Below are 20,873 nucleotides of genomic sequence, written 5' to 3' on the forward strand. Positions count from 1 at the left end.
CTGTCTGTCTGTCTGTCTGTCTGTCTGCCTCATCTGAAGGACTCAATCAGCTCGTTATGGGGATAAAATAAAGCCAGCTCATCGTCTGTAGATCAAAACCGCTCCGCTCATATTACCTCCATGAAATATTTATCATCTCTCACTGGGGAGATTTCCATTCGAATGGCACGCCAGGCACAATTAAGCCAAATTATGAGAATACATCTCCAGCGCGCGTGCACCGCTGTCTGGCTCCGAGCGGACCGACCCGGACCAAAAAGAAAATAAAAAGAACATGTCATTGTTCCGGCTTTTTGATGGCTAATGCACATTTGAAACGTCAGAAGATCCATTAGAATGCGGAGCATCTGCGAACGGAGATCTGAGAGCATTTATTGGAGGTTAGACCGGCCGGCCCGTCTGCCGGGGCCGGACCCACTGTCTTCAATCATCACTGCTCCAGGACTTGATGGTTTCATTCATCTCAGCGCCGTGGCAGGCGGCAGGCCATTTGTCTGGCAAATAAAGACCTTTTAGACACCACACAAGGACATATTTCGGTGTTAAGTCCTAAGGATTAGCGATTTCACTGAGAAACAGCTATAATATGCTAAAAAGATGTACCACCCTTCCTGCAAAGATGGAAGCTCATCTCAGAGATGGATTATAAGAGCCTCTTCCCCCGTGGCAATACGTCTTGAGCACATGCACGGGCCAATGTCACTGTTACTCCAAAGGGTACGAGTCTAATATCAAGCATCATCAGATGAATGATCTTCAAGTCAAATGGTGTCGTCCTGCAGCTTTATACTAGTGACCCCATCTGCCTCAAACCCCCAACGCAGATAAACTAATCCTGGCGTTAAAGCAGCCGGGGTCCCACCGGACCGGCGCCGTGCAGCCGCTCCGGGGACGACCGGCTGGAACCACATCCATCACACGCCGGCTGGGAGAGCGTGCGAAGCCACTGCGAGCGGCGCGTTTCCCTTCAGCGCATCTGCTGGCAGCGTTTTCCACCATCCTCGCATGATTCCCACTGGCCCCGATCCAGGGTTCTTTAATTACTGGCTACCTGCTGCAGCGCTCGTGTGCTGCGCCGCTTCTTTGTCCGCGACCGCACAGGACGTTCTCTACGGCACACAAGCGCCACGGGGGGAACACACAACGCACAACAACAACAACAACAGAGCACTTGACACAAACACCATGACAAACGACGGACGGGACGACAAAGAAGCAGAATTACATGACTTGCTACTGAATTAATCATCATTTAGTGCGTGAGAGAAGGAGCCTCATTCACACTGACTAGTGTTCATTTGTGTTGGCCAGAAGCTGCACGTTTCCCCTCACACGCCTGAAAACAAGGGAAATACGACGACGACACAACATTTAAAAAGCACTTGAAACGAGTTCTCCACGTTGCGTTGTGTCGCTCACACAACATGGGTCAACGTGCAGGAGCGCTGGGACATGCAAAAACCCCCAATAAACGAAAGGCGGCTTCATAAAGCTTTCTCCTTAAGGATCCCGCTCGAGCTCACGTTGAGCCGCTTTTCAATTACTGGGTAATTGTTGGATCAATTTGTAAAAAGAAGTTTGGAATTTGGTTTGTTTGGCTGTGTGGTAATGAAACACAGCAACACATCTGCTAACCCAGGCCTCAATTTGTAATTAACCCCCGTCAGAAATCACCAGCTTGATTTCTAATTGTCTGAAATTGCTGAAGTGTAAAATTTTATTATTTCCGAGTTGAGATTGTGGCGAGGAGTCTTTGGAAAAAACTTTATAAAGCAGAAAAAAATCATCAGATTTAAGTATTTACTGTGGTAAGAGTTCAGATTATGCGCAACACATTTGATCATCATCTGTGCACAGCTTCTGTTGGTAAATGCCCTTTTCAGGTTAGACCATGTACACGTGAGCGGTCCCAAACCCGCCGGGCTGTGACTAACAGCCGACGAGCAGGTTCCTGATATCATCTACAAGAAACTCACAAATAACCAAAGGATGGGCTTACCTCGTTTATCTGATCCAAAGTTAACGTACAGAATAACAAGAAGCATGGGTCAGAGAGAGATATAGTACAGTGTAAGTCAACAGGTTTAGAGGTTCTAGGCTCCAATCTCATCATCAAAAAGGAACGGATCAAAAGGGCATTAACCTTTAGACAGACTGATATAAAGGAGACAGCACAACATACAAATGAATCACTCTAGCCAAGTGAGAATGAGCTCCGTCATACTTTAAGCATCCCACGGGCTGGGTGAGGGGGTGAGGGGGTGAGAGGGCAGGCGCCGGCTGCGTGAACCCAAAACACCTTCTCTGCATAATTGATTAGGCCCAGAGGGCAGCCCCAGGCTCTGCAGACCCCGGCGATCGGATGCCGCAGGTAGCGACGGGAGGCTGCTTAGTTAAGTCTGCAGCCGTAATTACTGATAAATCTGGCCCACACGCGGCTGAACTGCAGTAACCGGGGAGCGGGAAGGGGAGCGGGCAGGGGACGCGGGGAGGGAACGTGGGGGAGGCTTCAGATAAGTGAGTTAGAGCGGGAGGGAAACGGGAGATCACGCGAGCTGAAGGAAATAAGCTGAGAGGATGGAAGACAAGGACGCAGAGAGGTGGCGGAGGATGGCGGGGGTGGGATGTGGGGTGGTGCCGGGTGGGGGGGGGGCTAGGAGCGGGTCGGACTCAGAAGGTGGAGCCGGGAGCCCGTGGAGGAGGCCGACTGGTGCGGCGCTGGGAGGCAGCACGGAGGCTGGAGCGCCGCCAGACCCTGCCAGCCGCCCACACTAATGAGGGGAAATGAGAGTGAGCCTCTTCTGGGGCGCCGTCTTTTGTTTCGGTGTCGGCGAGGAGCGACCGGCGTCGGATTATGGATGCCGCTGTGTGACGACTGTCTTAGGAGAGCAGCTGCCGGGGTCTGGTCGGGGGGGAGGAGGGGTGAGGAGGGGGAGAGGGGGTGCGTTTCACACTGATCCACAGCGCGGGACTCCGAGGGGGAAGTGGGACAGCATCTTTTGACTCACACACACACACTGTCGCTAACAACAAGGAACAGATGAACAACAAAATGACTCGCGCCGTTAACACACTGCGATGGGAACATTAACAATTTATCATAAAAGCGCATCTGGGGAGCAACTAAACAGTTGTGCTGCGCGATGCAAAAGCGCAAAGAGGCGGGCGGCGGCGGCGCAGCGGCACAGACAGGGGCTCTACCTCGTACTCCTCCTTGAAGCCGTAGCCCTCGGCGCACTTCATCTGCGTGATGTGCTGCAGCAGGTCGGCCACGCGGATGGCCGGGTGCAGCTGGGCCGTCTGGTACGGCACGTCCACCGGCTCCCGCTTCCTCAGCGAGTGCGTGTGCGACTGCACCAGGCTGCTGGTGTCGCTGCCCATGTTCTGGCTCTCGTCTGTGGGGGGGGGGGGAGAAGACGGAGCGGGTCAGGACGAAGGCGCTGACCTCGCGACTCATCGGCATCAGACGGCAAACGTACAGTACGGGCGACATAATGCTTTTACCAGTAAATGACAGGGAAGGTAATGAGTCTACTGGTGCAAAGCCAGTTAAGGTGCTGCCACTCATCGACCAGTTACTGCTCCCATTAACAGATGGCACATTATCTCATTTACTGTTGAGCATTATGTCACCACCCTCCACATTGACAAACAACTGTCAACTAGTAATCTGTGTGTTATGGATGGTCACAACAACACAACATCATTGAGTAATAGGATGAGTCATGTGGTGGGAAGGTTCAGGTCCATCTGTTTGAGTGTGTGGCTGGACAATAATTCATCTCACGGCAGCAGCGCCGTTCAGATACAAGGCTCTTTAAGTGAAGCACTTCGACTACAGGCGTTTAATACGGCTACTGTCAGAATACAATGCACCAGTGGCCCTCGACTGCGAGAAACAGTAAAGAGCGCTCGTTAAATTCCAATGAAGTTGCTGTAAAACAACGAGTGCGCTGGTTTGGGCTGCAGCTCGCTTTGAGAGTCGTGGTCCAACCCAGCTCTGTGGTACCGTCATCCAGTCGGTGGCAGACATGAGGCACAGATGCTGTGGGGGAGCCAGCGGACGATGGAGGGTGTCCAGAAACATGGAGGAGGAGGAGGAGGAGGATGTGGGGGCGTGCGGTGGGCCACAGTGAGCATGTCGCAGCAGGCACCGTCAGAAGCATCACACAGACACAGCGTGGATTCAACCCCCCGCCACCCGTCCGGCCCCCAACAATGAGGAAAAGAATAAAAAGCAAACCTGAGAAGAAAGGAGGAGGAAGGAAAAAAACAAAAACCGAACAACAACCCAGGAGGGAAGCGGAGATGGGAGGAGAATGCATGGGGTGACGCTGCCATGGGGCACTGCACGCTCGTGGACCATGCTAGGCTAATGGTGGTGAGATGCTAACATGTTCACTGGTCATGCAATAAGATGTCGCAATGCCCATGTCAGAAGCAGCCTCCTACTGTCAGCGTGCTGTCTGAGTAAACACCACCTCCTTCCCCCAACCCAGGGCCCACTTGGGAAAACTTACCATTAATGGGCACTTTTTAGATAGCAGATACATAAGAGGTTACGTATGTCAAGAGAAAGAGAGGAGAAGAGAGAGGAGAGAGGGGATAAGCAACAATACAGCATGAGAACCCGTTACAGTGTTTAGAGCTACGCTAAAGGGCGAGACCACATGCCTCCTCAGTCCAATGTGCCTAATCGGGGGGTGGGGGGGTGCTGAGTGGATGATGGGGCCAGTTCAACAGTGCAAGACAAAATTAAAAGAACAGAACAAGGAAGTCATGGATTTCAAGGGAGGAGGTAATGGTGAGAAACGGATCGTGTTCGGAGCAGATCTGTGACTCGCATATTTCTAGCTGTGCCAATTATTTTCCGAGTATTCTGACATTTTCAGTTCCCTTCCTCTAATTGCCCTAATTAGTGGTGACACCTGTATTTACGTAAACCCATGAGCCAGTGCCCTGCGATCTGTCGCCTGACGGGACGATGCTGCGACTCAAGGTGTCACAGGTGAAGGCGCCTCAAACGATCGCCTCGCGCTTCGTTGGACGGGGGGCTAACGGAAGAAGCGGTCACCGTGGCGACGAGGCCAGGTACCGGCGTGAGAGCCAGAAACACAGCGTGGCTGCAGGTCCGGTTGTGAGAAGTCGAGTTGCTTAATGCATCTCCGTTCCTGGTGGTGAATTATTGCAGGTCCAGCGCCTCGCTTAGTAGCTGCATTAGGAGCTCGGCTGAGGGGGGAAACTTTGGGCTCAACAAAGGCCAGTAATAATTAACACGCGGACAAAATGCTCTTTTATCATTCTATTTCATCGCGGAGGAGGACGAGTAAACACGGGCAGAACCAAAACAACAAACAAGTAGGTCAGTAGCAGTTAGCCGAAGGCAGGGGGAGCGACATTAAAAAGAATAATAGAAAAGGTTGTTGTTCTGGAGGGAGGGAGGGGAGTTAAATGTGTGGTGAGGAGAGAGGGTGAGGGAGGGGAGGGCAGCACAGCTCACGCTCGGCTTTAGATGTTCACACCCATCACATCCTGCTCTAGAGTCTGAGGGGGGGTTCTACCCCCCCTCCGTCGGTTTCCTGTCCATGTCTCAGTGCTGTAGCCTTGGCGCCCCCCCCCCCCCTGCCCCAGGTTTGCCCCCCCAGACACTCCCCCACATCCAGTCCACATGTCTGTCCATGCATATGAGAGGTCAAACACGTATGTGACATCACACGCACGACACGCAATGCGGATGGGATGGAGTGAAGCCAGCCTCAGCCCGGGAGAGCCCCTCGTTGAACGGGGAGGGGGAGGGAGGGGGGAGGACGGATGGAGAGGGTGAGTGGGGGGGTGGTGGGGGGGAGAAGCAGCAGGCAGGTATGAAGGTGAGGAAGCCATCTTCAGTAAAAAAGAGCCAACTAAACCAAAAATGACAAGAATCTGTGTGTGGTTTTTGTCCTCAGGTAAATCTTCCAACAGCCACGTGCTGGAAGTCTCTTTATTAACACTGTGGTGAGAATAAATCAGTGTCACGAGTAGGAAAAGGAAATGTGTCTCACCTAAGATAGCGGTTGGCACAAAGGGATCTGCTCATACACCCATAACAAGTGGAGGAGTTGGAGGAGGAGGAGAGAGAAGATTTCAAGAAACTTCAATAAAGGCAACAATTTAAAAAAATAAACAGCAGCTTTTTTTGCCAAGCAACAAAACAAAAACATCATAATTTCACGGAAAAGCTAATTATACAGTAAGTTAAGTTGATTATGAATCCAGCTGCCCTTTACTCCATCTAATCAATGAGCTGTGGTCTGATTACATAAGACATAAAATTATGGATACTATTTGGAGAAATTAAAGTCATAATTGAACAGCTCAATCCCATCTCGGAAAAGTGATATAAAACACTTTCTGTTAGAAGCACGGACGTAGCCGAGTGTGTTAAACCCATCTAAAGGCAATTTATCCAACTTCTCATTTGTGAAATCGTTTTCTAATTTTTAAAGCACGTGTCAGCGCAATTAGGTGAACGCGAAGCCCGCATTACAGCATTAGTCTGTAATTTACTGTACGTAGAGAGAGATTTCACAAAGAACATTAAACTAATATTGTGAAAATCGGGCCTCCTCTTAATTTACCCTGACAGCTTTTGTAATTTCACACCTCCTGGCTTCGAGCGGCTCACACGGGCGGCGCTTCTTTGTTGACATGCAGAATCAGCGTGAGGGAGAACGCCGTGCGTGTTTACCTGGGTAGTAGGAGCTGGTGGGGAGGGACGTGTTCAGAGTGCTGGCTTTGGGCAGCGTGAAGGAAGAGGGCGACGATCCGGCTGGAAAAAGCACACGACATAAGGCGATAGTCAAACGGCTTATGGACTGTCTTGCATTATGATGGTGGCTGCGTTGACCCCAGACCATGACCTCATCTCTGAGGTCAAAGCTCCACCTAAAACCTTAAGTACGCATGTATTTACCTTAAGGACTCATTTTATTAACTTACTTAAATGAACCACAACACATAATAATTATAACCACCCAAATTATGGTGATGGATAATTAATTCACCATTTTTTGTGTTTTCTGATTAAATGCTTATGTAGGTCTGTGCATTGCTGGAAATATTAATAATTCATTTACAACTCTCTCTCTAACTCCAGCTTTCTCTAAAAGCACCATCATTAGGCCGAGCGACCGGCAGCCGGTGGAGAGCAAGAACAACGAGCGCATTTAAGGCCACAGCGTGTTTGTGATTTAGCTTCGAGATAAAACCGCGCGGAAAAACCAGAGAACGGCCACTGGGCAAGTTCACGTAACTGCCGCACATATAAAACCTAGACGGCGTTGGGACAGCGAGACTATAATCTGTCAGCCAAAATGACAGTCACAGAAGGTCAGAGAGCTTAGAGCGCCGTACTGGAGGCATTACATTGATATGCATGCATTTAAATCAGACAGAGGCCCAGATCTGAACATCCGCACTAACAGACAGTTAATCAAGGTCACAACTTCTTTGGGGCTCATCCCCCCTGCAGGGGTGTGGAGACAGAAGCTGCTGTGGAGGTTTAATCTGATGATTCTGACCGGGATTATGGGAGGTCAAGCCCCGGGTGCAGGCCGAGCCGAGCCGTCCGTCAACAAAGCGCCCGCGTTTGACCTGGGATGAGGAAAACGAATGGGCCATCGCACCGGGCCGCATCCAGAGCGTCCTCCGTGAATAGGAAGCAGAGCCGTGATGCGTTCAGGAGCCCGTGGCGGACCGGTCCAGTTTCATGTTTACTGATAAGATTCGGGGTCAGCGCTGGGATTACAGGAGGCCGTGATTATTGATCCCAACACCAGACTCCCTTCAGGCTATTAAACATTTTTACAATGAGTCCACGCGGCCGAGGAGCTACACAGCAGGTCTCAGCAATGAGAGTCTGTGCAGTGAATTATTAATATCGCTGGTTTGAGTTTACTTTTAGCTAATTAGAAAAAAATAATTAGAGAAGTTTGAAAAGGGAATGTGTAAAAAGGGCTAGACTGAACCCCGGAGAGAAGGATGGTTCTCCAGCTGGAAAAAAAAACAACTAAACAGTCTTTCTTCAAATCATATCAAAGTTTGAGCAGTCAAATTAAAGAACGTCCTGTTCGACCAGTTTTGAAGAGGCTGTTTCTTTCCCCCACTGACTCGCACCACCACCGCTAACAAAAGCTCGCGTTTTCAGAGGCTGCGGAAATTGCTGTCAAATCAATCGCACAAAAACAAAAAAAAACAAAGGGGCACTGAGACTGTTGTTCATTAAAAATCAACAGGAATTCATGCAACCAAATGTGGTCGCTTATGAATAAAAATACGATCGTCATTATCACGGGCGAACAAAGACTCATTGTGATCCGCCACTTAATTGCACGAGTCAAAACACGCGCGTGTGCGCGTGCGTCGACTCTAAACGGGGGGGGAAGCCGGCTCGGCACGCGCTGCGCTTCCCAGTGCTTCCGGTTCAACTCCCGCTCCACCCGACCAAACCCGCCTCACCTCGGCCGTTGAGCGTGAGCGCGCACTCGCTGCGGCCGTTGAGCGTGAGCGCGCACTCGCTGCGCGTGTTCAGCGTGTGGCTGTGCGTGTCCATGAAGGAGAGCGCCTCGTCGCAGTTGGTGCCCTGCTCCGTGTAGCTCTTGTCCATGGAGTTGACCATCACCGTCATCTCCTGGCGCGTGCTGCTCAGCGTCTCCTTCCGCTTCTTGGCCAGTTTCCTTCAGAGAACGAGACAGTCAAAGACAACAATGACTCGCGCAGCCGCGACACTAGCCGTGAGTCATCAGCGCGGTCATTATGGGATGGCCGAGCTACATGTAATGCGTCCTGGGTTCCATTAGTGCCTCGTGCTTTATCAGGCGCTGAAATATAAATCCAGGAGAATATGGAAAGGTGCGACACCGTGGCCCAAATACATCAGCGGTGCTGATGATTTAAAATTAGTATTTGGGGACAGAAAGAATTAGAGTGAACGGTGAACTGAAACAGTCAAGCTGCTTTTATTGACCTACTTTGGGTTGATGAGCTGGAGCCTACAAGCAATCTGTTCCTGATCAAACACCATTAAAGCGCCGGGCGCGGAATAAATACAGACGCACACAATAGACAAGAGCTCACGTCCCACGGACGGATCACGCGTACGACACGTCACCTCACACATTTAAACAAGTCCATTCTGTTTTACTGGGCTCTAAGGTCAAATCTAAGCTCACGAGATTTTATTGTTGAGATCCTGGTTTCCTGTTGCTCCGGCCCTGAAGATAATGCAACAGATATAACTAAACTGCATCTACACAGGAGTTTGATACAGAAAACCTAATATTTAAATTTAAATAAAATCATTTAATTAATTATTTATCATTTCTTTCGGCCTTCTGCAAGAGATCCGGCTTTGGTCCTTTGAGTGGCATGTGAAGCCCTCCGCCGCCGATGGGGGGGGGGGGTGTCAACATTAACTATGGCAGCCCTCACACTGATCGGCGCACTCTGTTGCTCTCTGCGTGACCCCTCTGCCTGTTTGAATTGCAGCCTCTCTCGCGGACGACTGCTGTCTAATGACGCACTCCCGCTGCTTTGTTTTCGCAAATCTCTTCTGTTTATTCAATTTCGTCGCTGTCTCGTGCCATATGGCAACAGGCCCCCGCTGCCTTCAAACAGTCATTTGCTCTGAAGGCCGCGACATGAGGCTAATAGTGGATCCGTTCTTCAGAAGGCAAAGTGACAAAGTAGTGACATTTTCATCTGCTGGACCCACTTTTTGTCTTTAATCTGCAATTAGAGCCAGAAACAAAAAGACAATCTTGTCTCTTTTTTTTTGTTATGGCTTCATATTGTAATGGCGCAGAGTGTGTGTGTGTGTGTGCGCGCCGTACACACCCCAGGCCATATTGAGACTGATTCAGCACCGCGTGCACTCGTGGAGAAAGCCATCAAGCACCGCTACCATCCAGCCTTTAATACTGTATCACTGTGTCTGCTAAGACTTGGATTTCCTTCCTCTGGCCCCGTCTAACAGTTAGAGATAAACGAGGCTGCACAGACGCCGCTGCCAAGATGAGGAAAGCACCGGCAATACTGGGATGTTTGCTAGGCACCGTGGGTGTCAGATGGAGATTAATTGGCAAGCTATTCTCTCCCCATTTGTAAGAATTTAATGATGGATGACTGTATTACAGGGTCTGATCTGCTGAGGGAGATGCTACAAGGACGCGTACAGTGGAGTGTTTGTGCGCGTTGATGAACATGAGCATGTGTCACATCCCCTGAAGTTGAAGCACCTCGAGGAAGGAGCCTTAAAACACACACACACACACACACACACACAGGCTGCTTGTTCGCGTGCCCAACAGGAAAATCACAAGTCTCCCTGAACTGTATTGACTGTATGCATTAAAGGGATGAGAGACAGATGGCAGAGGTGTTTGTAGAAGTAAAGACTGAGCAAACACACCAGGTAACTATATTAGGCAACTCTCATTAGAGGCAGTCTGCGGTGCAGTACATGACAGGCCCGGCGCATGTCGGATCTGAGAGAGCAAAGCTCCCGACTCCACGAGTTCAGCTACAACAGAACAGGGGAGGCCGCTTCGCTTGTGTGCCGGCGCGTTTGCCAGAACATCCGTTCTGCGGGAGGCGACGCTGCCGCAGCTTCTGAGACGGGAGCTTCAAAAACCTCGAGCTCAGCATGGCGGGCCTCGTTTCAGCGGTGGAGCCGCCGCAGCCGTGCGGCATCGAGACAAAGAAGGCTTCATTAGACAATGCGTGTGTGTGTGTGTGTGTGTGTCAGCGCTGACATCCAGCTGGGAGGGGCAACAGATTCACCTTTGATTCGCCCCGTCGGGGCATTTCAGCCGCTTTTCACCGCGTCTCATGTCAAACACGCCTCCAACCTGGACACGTTCTGCTGTCCATTTATTCCCTCCAGCACAAAACTGGTTGGGTTCAATATTCAGGGATTTATCCAATGCTCATTAATACATTAATACAAAATGAATCATAATCATCAGTAGTAGATGTGAAGTCCAGTCTGGGATGAGGAAGTGAATTAATTTATTCCACATTGTAGCGAATGCTTACAGGTGAACCTACAGTAATAAAGTGTGTGTGCTGCAAATCAACTAACAGCTTAGATAAATATTATAGTGGCAGTTAATGTTGTTGGAAGAACCTGCATCATTATTTTCGTTGACCAGATGATCAGATGAACACATCTGCCATTACAGCCGGTATTAGATCAACACATTACTGCACATGTGGCAGATAAAGTAGCTGTTTACGGTGCCACACTGTGACTGAATGATATTTGACTTCCTCCTTCCGAGCGTGACCCCCCTGTCCTGCTCTGGCTGCTCTTCCTCCGTCTCCCTCCTCATCAACATGCAGAACTCGTACGCGCAGAAATCTGCGAGGCTTGTACCAATTAATGTGATTCTCGGTGCATGTACGGCTCGCGCGGCTTAATGAAGGTGTTCGCCCTGAGCGCATTGTGTTATATATGCTACATCTCGTTGGGCCTTCTGTCCTGACAGTGAGTGAAATGTTTATTAGGGGAGAGTCTGTCCTGTTGCCGTGGCGACGCTGCAGCCACAGCATCTTACTCCCAGGTTTGTTTAGTAAATAAAAGCACGCAGGTCGTGTCTGAAGAGAAGTAGAATGGAAGTGAGAGGGCATGGGGTGGAAGCGGAGCGCGTCACAGCTGAACAGCCTTCGTGGGCATATACAATAAAACATGAAGCGTAGCTCCAGTATTTATGGAGCCAATTCATCAACAGCCGCCTGGATCAAACACTAAAGTGGAACTTTCTGTAACTGGAAGATGAATGACAGCGGGCTGAGAAGTGGCCGCAGTTAAATCTAAGAACAACGTTACTTAGGCTTAAGGAAGACAGGTGGATTAGCACAATAAGCCAAATTAGCGACAGCACCTTGAAAAACCCAGCACTTTCTCGGGCTCAGCTCTTTGTGCTGACCATTTTAATATTTGATTTTGCTGTGGGTCTAAAGCTTTAATTGTAGAAGCAGCAACAGTAACGAAGCTGCTACATTTCAACAGCAGTAAAACGAGCTTTACTGCAGCGTTTTTCATGTTTTGCTGTTTGCAGACTTTCCATTAGCCCGTTAGCACTAGCGGTGGTTAATTATCCACAGTAGAAGGAGTCCACCGTCAGAGCCCAGGTCTGATTTCTGAGCAGCTCATCAGCTCCAATATGACAGCGTGATGGATGAGTGCGACTCTCGTGGGAAGAGAAACCCCATCGCAACCCTTGCCCTGTGCCAATTGATCTCTCCCGCGTCCCCAGCAGCATCAGCAGCGGTGGCGGCGGCCAGTGCGTCCACCTGATTAAAGGACGCCCATATGTTTGATCACACATGTAACCGCATCCCCAATGAGCCGCCTCACTGATGTTTCGGCGCTCGCTCGCATCGACAGCCACCTCTGGCGCAGTAGCTGAAGTGCATATTTTGGCGACGGCAGGATGTTCTCCTGCCTTTTAAAGGCTTTGATGAATGCACGGGAGCATTAATGGAGTTCATCAATCATAGAGGTGTTGTAATCTCGCAGCCTGTCGTCAGATGCACGGCAGATGAATACCTCAGAGGATGCTCCAGACGAGAGCGTTTTAGGAATGCAGGCTATAATTAATATGACAATCTGAACTTTGTTTATGTGCAACATATTACTCAAATCTGCTTGTGATCTAGGCTTGAACATATGGAGCAGTCACAGAAGCTTGGAGCTATTCATAAATATATCAACTAAAGTCTGGGTCAGTGCATTATTATTGTTAATATTAATAAATTAAAGTTGCTTTTGCGTTAAGTGCGTTTTTTACAGTATTTGTTGTTTCCATGACACATTTTCTTGGCGGATCATTAATCCTTCATCGTCTCAGTTTCCTATATTGTAATGTTGTCAGCTTAAGGGAGGAGTGACATCATTTGCTGCCCCATTCTCTCCTACTTTTTCAAACTTACAAATATAATGGTGGAAGGCACAAACACCCCTCACGCTCCTGGAGGTTCCGGTTTTTCCCACTGTTTGGAAAATTGTCCGACTTGAAACACCGCATTCGCAGAAGCACAGAACTTGGTCATAATGCAGAAACACTAGCTATTAAAGGACATACTTTCCAGGGGATACTACTTTATTTGCGCAGCCAGTTGTAGCTGCTTCACTACAACCGCACCCACTACAACGACACAACACACTCCGTCGCTTTCACAACAAAAGCCACGCTTTGATTGTTTTCACTGACGGCCTCATCTCTTCCTGCTTAGCTCGGCCAACCTGTGTGCACAGCTTTGATGACACCACTCCTCTAAGTCACCGGGGCTTTCCATTCCAGACAGCTGTGATCTATTATGAGTGACACACTTAGTATTCAGTGTAGTATTATCTCCAGGTGTAGTCTGAGATGTTCTTTGATGTGAGGCAGCCTCCATTCTCTCCTCTGATCACAGTCAACTCAAGACAGATTAGTCGGCATCCATCACAAAGACTGTACAGAGGGAGCTTATGAGCTACAGCGGGGAAGGCAGAGCTGCAGAATAAGCTTCTTTACCATTCAGAGGTGTGATGCGGAATCGTCTGTTGTATTAAGAGTGAATAGAGAAGCGCTACGACTATTGTTTTATGGCGTTGGAGACGCTTCAATAGAAAGGAGGTTATTCTGCGATCGCGTCAGCTCACTCAGGAGTGATGCAAACGCCCTGTCAGCTAAAGACACAACTCCACCATCACCATAGAATAAAAGGGATGAACGTGCAAGAACAGAAATAACAACATGCAAGAGAAGAGATGATCTGATGACAGAGTGACAAAATGGACAAGGGGAAGAGCAAGACTGGAAAGTACCACATGCAAGGAGTCAGGTTGTTATGGTCAACACATCGGCTCATGCTTAAGTTTCAAATCTATTATTTAGTCCAGTCCAGCACAGCGTTACCGGCTGCATATCTCTGGCATCTGCAGGGCGTACTTAAGTTTGCAAAATGTAAAAATATTTGAAATACCTCATTGAGGTTCAGGGCACAACTAAAGCATAGATGCGCTGTGATAGGCACTTCAAAAAAATCCAACTCTGACAAGTCAACAGAGATGAAATCATTGGAGGCGAATGAAAAATTCACACTCAGTAAAAATGCAGTAGCTACCGCATTGATTTTTTTTCCTTTCACATGATGAGTTTGGCAGCCGTATAATCATCAAGGCAGTTTAGCTCATCATTGGATAAACAAACTCGCTAAAATTCCTGCAGAAATCGCGTGTGCCGCGGCGTCTCTCCGTGGCAGCTTCGTTTCGTGGGAGCGCGGCTGCGTGCGTGCGTGCGAGCGCCTTCGTCAGAAGCCGTGCCAGCGTGACATTCAGTGTGATGCGCTCATCGCGTGGAGATGCATCGGAGTGGCGTCCTCCGCTCCTCCCGCAGAGATTACAGGTGGGCCTCTGTAATAGCTCTGGGAGGGATGGAGGGTGACATGGCTCTTTGCATGCATGGAAACAGCGTGTGGGTGAAGGAGCATGGCACTAACATACACAAAGTGGTTACTTACAGGTAGTAAGTGTAGGAGTGATAGGTTCTTCTGCCGAGTGGGGTGGTGGTAGGATTTAAGCGGTGGCGGGGTGGGGGAGGGGATGGAATGAAAAGGAAAGAAAAAGTAAAAATATATTAATGTTTGAAAAAAGAGAAGAAATGAACAAAATCAGATATGGTGGCATACGTGGAGGTAAACTAGTGATCGTGAGGGCAAAGGTGATCGCTTGGAGTCATGTCATGCTTTGCAAAGGGGAGCTAGCCTACACCCCCCCACCCCCCCCCGACATCTTTTCATACACCTCTAAGAAAATCATCATATCTGACCTCCGAGGAAGAAACGTAATGAGCGCTTTGCATGTCTAAACACAGCTCCAGATTCCCCGTCGGTAGCGGTAAATTACACCAGATTCAACCAATGCAGTCGTCCCAGTTTCTGGTTTGATTAAGGCTAATTGAAAACAATTCCATTACTGTGTGCTGATTTTCCCACCGACCCACTGATCACCGCGCCGCACGCGCATGTCCTGCTGCGGAGAATGAGGAATCTGATATTAACTGTCAAAATAATCACGCAGCCTGGTGATTAAATTAGCACACAGCGACGGCTTCCTGCTCCGCTAGCGCTACTTCCTCTAATGGACTGACCTTTACTCCTTAATTCAAAACAAACTCCAGTAATGAAGAAAAGAAAAGAGCTGGAGACACGAGCGAAAGTTTGATGCAACCAACAAAATGTCTCTGTTGAAGCTGACACTGTATTAATTCAGCGGTGGCTGAGGCCTCGTTGCACTCCGGTGTCCAGGGCTAATGTAATCTTAGCCTTAGCTCTTTCATCATAGCTTCTTTCTTATCCCCCCCCCGCCTCGCTCCATCCCCCAGGCCTCGATTCTTCCTATTCCCATTCCAGCGCCACTGAGGCGCTGCACATTTGTTTGGGGGTGCCGTGAAACGGATTAATTTTTCATGGCGCGCGGCTGTAAACAGCCTTAATGGGGCGTATCGACATAAGCAAATACATTTTTTACTACGACGCTGACAATGCTACTGTTTGACGGAGTGGTGGAACCGTGCAGTGTTTTACATTGGTGAGCACTGGTGGTGGTGGTGGTGGGGGGGGCGGGCAGTATTTCAACAAGTACGAATAGAAACGCTTACCTTTTCTTCATGAGGAGCACAACTCCTAAGAAGATGATGACGAAGAGGAGGATGCCGGCGATGACCCCCGCGATCTTCACCGTGTGGTCCGTCTGCTTCTCCGGCTCCACGGCATCGGGTTTGTGAGTGGCTGCTCCTGGGGAACATCACCACCAATTAAAGATCACATGTAGACGTGCAATTAATTATATTCTGCATGCAGGATTTAGCTTGAGGTGCCGTTTTTCTATTCCACTACAGTGCTTCCTATTATTCTGACGACTCCGGCTTTAACTCTGTCCTAAGTGGACATCAGCACCTCGCGGATCAAGCTGCACTGGGAGCGATAAGTCGGCGCCGTCTTTAGCCTCGGTTAATCATGTTTGGGGCGAACGGTTGCCGGCGCAGAGAAAAATGTAGGATGCGAGGTGTGGAAGATAATACCCAAGAAGATAAAACAGCCCGAAATAACCAAAACATTAAATATCGGCTTGGGAGGAGATAGCCAATAACGGGAGACGCGGCGCACGGAAGGAGAAAATGCCGCTCGCCTTAACACCATCTGCTCCCTGGGAAGTGATAAGGAGCAGTCTGAGGAAGGCAATGTTGCTGGAATCACAAGTGTCCACCTGAACAACACCATTATTCCTTGTCACCAGGGGTAAATTTAGAATGATAAATTGTTATGTCAGACAAATCTGTTAGAGCGAGTGTCCTTCTCCGCTCAGCGTTGCCATTTTCTCCCCCTATCAAAAAGGTAAATATCCATCCCAGGCTGCTCGTGACATATTGTTCTTCCTCCAGTGTGTTGTTATCAGCAGCCGGGCCTTTATTAGATGGGTTTTTAAGGCAGAGGATTTCAAGACGGGTGACATATTAACAATCACGTCTGGACTGATGGAGCTGATTTTGTCTCAATATACTGTTAGAGTCTAATCTTACAGAAATGCTGTCAGCGGCAAATCTCCACCTGAGCTGTGGCTGCCGCATATTCGCAGAGACGAGTCAACATCCTTTCGTTCTCAGCGCGAGAGCCCGAGAAAAACCCGAGAGCCGCAGCAACCGCCGCGAACAATTAATGCTGCAAAAATAATGAGGTGTATTTATGAGACGAGATCAGCGCCTGTCAGAAAAGCTCCACCACTGACACTTCAAATGAAGAGTGCACCTCAAGCGGGTCTTTCATGTCGAGCAACGCTGAGAAGATGAAGGTGGAGGACGACGCCTGCGAGTCTTTAATTTAGTTTAATCACACCGATCTTAAACAAACAGCAGGACAACAAACAGAAGCGCGTGTGCAGCGATCCTGGTGAGGGCGCGTGAGCATTGCCCAAAGCCTGGGGGCACTGACGGTGGAGAACGCCACGGGTCTGACCTGTTAGCTGGTGGTCGCCGGCCGCTGGGGCGATGCGGATGTAGGGGGTGGTGAGCTGGGTCACGAGTATGGCGGCTGAGTAAAGTCAGTGGATCCGGGAGGGCATGCAGCAGAGAGAGAGAGAGAGAGAGAGAGAGAGGCCACACTGAAGCAACGGATCTCATCATGCAGGACATTCATTACTGCAAAAACACACTCGCTGGTCTAACTCTGGTTCCAACTGACGGAGCCGCTGGTTGCAGACTCCACAGCAGATGCTGGAAGGCTGTCGGGGCAAGTGACTGGACCTCCCATGGCCCAGGACACAGTGTGACTGAGGCTCCCACTGGCCTTGTCAATTGTGCTCCCAGATCAATGGTGCCTAGACTTCATCAGCCTTAATGTGTGGAGCAGGGCGTACAGGGAGCGTCGCGCCCGCAGCCTCCAGGCGTGCACAAAACACACACACGGTCAATGTATCGACCATCAGGCATTTATGGTTTGAGAAACTCACATTTAAAACCTTGTTAGTGTTGTAAGTTCTCTGATCAAATCTAAAACAAGTGGTCCTGAGCCCGTCCTACCTTTGGTGGCCACTCGAACACAATCGATCTTGGTCTCCTGTACAAACAGACATATGAGGAGAAAAGAGGGGAAAAGGAAGGAAAGAAAGACGATTGTTATGAGTAAAGAACCAAAGAACCCACGGTTACAACAAAGCAGCTCAGCCAGTTCCACGCCGGCCGCATCATCTGTCGCGCTCAGCGACTGTGACACGAAACGCAGTTGGGCGAGAGGAGCCCAGAGCACAGATTAGCGGCGCTGAGCTGCTGATTTGTCAGCCAACAGCGATCTGTCGGCAGCGCCGCGGCCCGAGGAGGTCGGCCTCCGTGGAGAAACCAGAGCCCCGTGACAGGCGACGCCGGCCCGGCACGCAGGAAGCAGGCGCCGCGCGTCTGGGAGCCTCTCTGAATGCGACGGGACGAAAGAAAAACGCCCCGCTCTTTCTGCCGGCGGAGACGTGCGATGTCAACGGCGGTCTGGTGAACAGGAAGCAGCGAGAGGACGAGGGGAGTTCACACGTGGGAGAGCGCGGCGCAAACACCGTGAACGCTTACACGGTCCCAGCTGCGTGCGCTTCCCCATTACTGCAGCTTTTAAGCTGTCAGCGGCTCCTTTGTTAAAGGCAACCTTACAAGGAGTCATGTTGGATTTTAGCGTGAGTAGAAGCAGGTATGGACGGCATCAGCTTCGCTAAGTGCTAATTTGTTTAAGAGGCCCAAACAAAGCGGTCCAACATCATTAGACGTTAATTAAAGCCAGCAATGCTGACAGTGATGGCTTCATGAAAAGAAAGTGCAATCGGCCGCTGAAGTCGAAACGCTGAATATGAAAATAATGTCAGAAGCGTCTCCATCAGGCAGACGGAGCTCTATGTCCTCATGTCAAGAAGGACTCCTCCACTGTGCTGCTCAGGGAGTAGCACCATGGGCCACGGCGCTGCTGCAAACCTTCAGCCACGCAAATCTTCCCTCTCTGGAGCGAACTCGCTAATTGGATTCAGCCCCGGCTCACGCGCTCGCCCTCGTGCCTCTCTCTCCCTGCTGTGTGGCCATTCTCATTCCGGGCCACACTCGCCGGGGCTCTTGAAGTCACCATCGAGCTGTCTGCCGCGGCCCCCTGCTGGGAGGGGGGGCCCTGACAGAGGTTCTGACCCGTACGATCACTGGCGCCCGTCGTCGTGGCCCCGCCCCCTTGGCCCCGCCCCCTCGCTCATCAGAGGCTCGTCTGGCATTTGGCATAAAGCTGCATCAGAACCGGCAGCAGAGCGGAGCCCGCGGTGATGGAGGCAGAGTCTGCATTCCAGACCGGACCCGCTGCAGCCCATTAGGAGTGCAGACGGTGCTGCTGCTGCTCGGCCGCATCTATCAGAGGTCACGTGCACGCGCCGGTCAATCGTGCCTTTTCTGCGCATCGAACCTCTTCGCCTCCGTTCCAGTGATCGATACCCGGGGTTTCACTCTCATTAGACTGAACGCCTAGAATGGTCTCAGATGCAAAGTGGATGCGAGCGCGTTTTAACAGGGACGGACGACGTGCGTCGGTCTGTCGGCACGACCTACAGCCGGCGTCAGGTTCTTCGGACTTTTACTGCGTGCGGTTCATTAAATTAAACACACAATTAGCCGTTCTCGCGTCTGATGAAGCTAATTTAATCATCCACTTGCTGAGCAACACTGAACTGTACACGCAACATGGAGGTTGGAGGCAGAGAGCCTGTCTGCTTCTCACTGGTGTAAAACATATGCAGTGCTAATACACATTAAGTCAAACATGTACGGATGCTGTAAAGGAACACTAGGGCGACACCCACCCCGTTGGCCGTGCTGACGGCCTGGTAGTAGATGCTGTAGCTCTTCTGGGGCAGCAGCGGGGCGTTCCAGTAGCCGTTGTAGGTCTTGTTGTCCCCCACGGTGAAGGGCTGTGGCGAGTGGATGCCGGCGGCGGGGAACTGGGCCGTGAAGTAGTACTGTGAGTTGAGCAGCGTGGCGTTCTGGAAGTGAATGGGGACCGGGTAGCAGCGGAGGATCTCCGCCGCGCCCCGCGCCCGCCGCGGGCGTTCCTCCTCCACCACCACCTGGTACGCGCTGCGAACAGGACAGACGATGAGTGGAGTCCAACAAGGATGGAGGAACTAAACGGCAGCTTTCTCATTGCCCATTATGGATTAGTGAATATACATCGATGAGCGAAAATGTCAATTCCATCCACTCATAATAGCTTTTAAATGATTAAATATACGTGGATGTAAACTGAAACAAATATGGTCCCGAAGAACGCGTTTTTATTAGGTAAACACAGAAGAAATGGCTTTTTGAAATCAAAGCCGACAGGATTGAGTCCAACATACAGTGCAGGAGAAATGAGCGGTGACACCGGAGGAGCCCGGCGCTGTTTGCTTTTTCATTATTCAACAGATGAAAAGGTTAACGGCTCCTTCCATTTCCCCTCCGTCCAGCCCGTGTTTAGCTGGATCAAAACTGCAGCCCTCTGTGCCTCTGACAGAGATGACACTGTCAGAGGCACAGAGGGCCCCCCTCGGGCCGCTCGGCCCGAGGGGGGCGGCGTCTTATGGACGCGTGCGTTAGTATGCGCCCGGCGTCCGCCTCTTAAACCTGTCCAGTCCCTGAGTGACAAAGACTCTGTTTACAGCGGCCACGCGGAATAACGGGCAGTGATTGGGAGCAAGCAAGCAGCGAGTCGTTATCACAGGCACTGGAGCAGAGTAGCACCAGTCAGTGAGTGAGTGAACGAATGAATGAATGAATGCTGTAACGCAACCTGCTCTGATGCGCACATTGTACAACACAGATTTAGGTTTTATTCACTGGATCAGCAGTTTAGAAATGAACAAATGGATTTAAATCACTTAGATTAATCCTATCTAATATTTCAAGTTAAATTTTCAGTTATTTCAGTTAAACTATTTATGTTGAGCTGACCATTTCTTTGGGCTTACAACATATATGCGAAATGCAATTTTCATCTTGGCATCTACCGCCCCTGTGACCTTTCTAAACATCATCCTCGTCATCCAACAAAGTTTGTTGGCTTCTTTATTATAAATGTGGTCCCATTGTACTGCACCAATTATAAAGTAGCGAGTACTGAGAATCTCAAGCTCATTTAATTCCACATTCTCAGCTTTAAATATTATAATTATTATTTGCATTATTTCCATTTTTACAGTTCCAGTAGTTCCCAGCTCTCACTACGACAGGCTAGAGGTGAACATCAACCTCTTCTCATCACCAGTGAGCGCTCTTCTCCACGGCACCTATAGCATTCATGTA

The 20,873-nt window shown here is 50.0% G+C and overlaps 1 protein-coding gene across 9 annotated transcripts in view; it reads right to left on the reverse strand.

Moving 5' to 3' along the window:
• Window positions 1-20,873, reverse strand: part of LOC114843946 (receptor-type tyrosine-protein phosphatase mu-like) — a 101,918-nt gene that overhangs the window by 19,715 nt on the left and 61,330 nt on the right. For 3 of the 9 annotated variants that reach the window (XM_055503686.1, XM_055503687.1, XM_029130836.3), the window contains exons 12-21: window positions 19,394-19,667; window positions 17,604-17,640; window positions 17,041-17,115; window positions 15,687-15,822; window positions 14,548-14,577; window positions 8,497-8,714; window positions 6,728-6,808; window positions 6,042-6,068; window positions 4,521-4,532; window positions 3,202-3,395 (exon numbers count right to left, since the gene is read on the reverse strand). In XM_055503686.1, the coding sequence (XP_055359661.1) occupies window positions 3,202-3,395; window positions 4,521-4,532; window positions 6,042-6,068; window positions 6,728-6,808; window positions 8,497-8,714; window positions 14,548-14,577; window positions 15,687-15,822; window positions 17,041-17,115; window positions 17,604-17,640; window positions 19,394-19,667 (1,084 nt within the window). The remainder of the gene's footprint in view (window positions 1-3,201; window positions 3,396-4,520; window positions 4,533-6,041; window positions 6,069-6,727; window positions 6,809-8,496; window positions 8,715-14,547; window positions 14,578-15,686; window positions 15,823-17,040; window positions 17,116-17,603; window positions 17,641-19,393; window positions 19,668-20,873) is intronic. The other 6 variants (XM_055503685.1, XM_029130845.3, XM_029130839.3 and 3 more) reach the window with 6 other exon arrangements.

The sequence above is a fragment of the Betta splendens genome, chromosome 17 (genome assembly GCF_900634795.4).
Source record: "Betta splendens chromosome 17, fBetSpl5.4, whole genome shotgun sequence".
Classification (NCBI taxonomy): domain Eukaryota; kingdom Metazoa; phylum Chordata; class Actinopteri; order Anabantiformes; family Osphronemidae; genus Betta; species Betta splendens.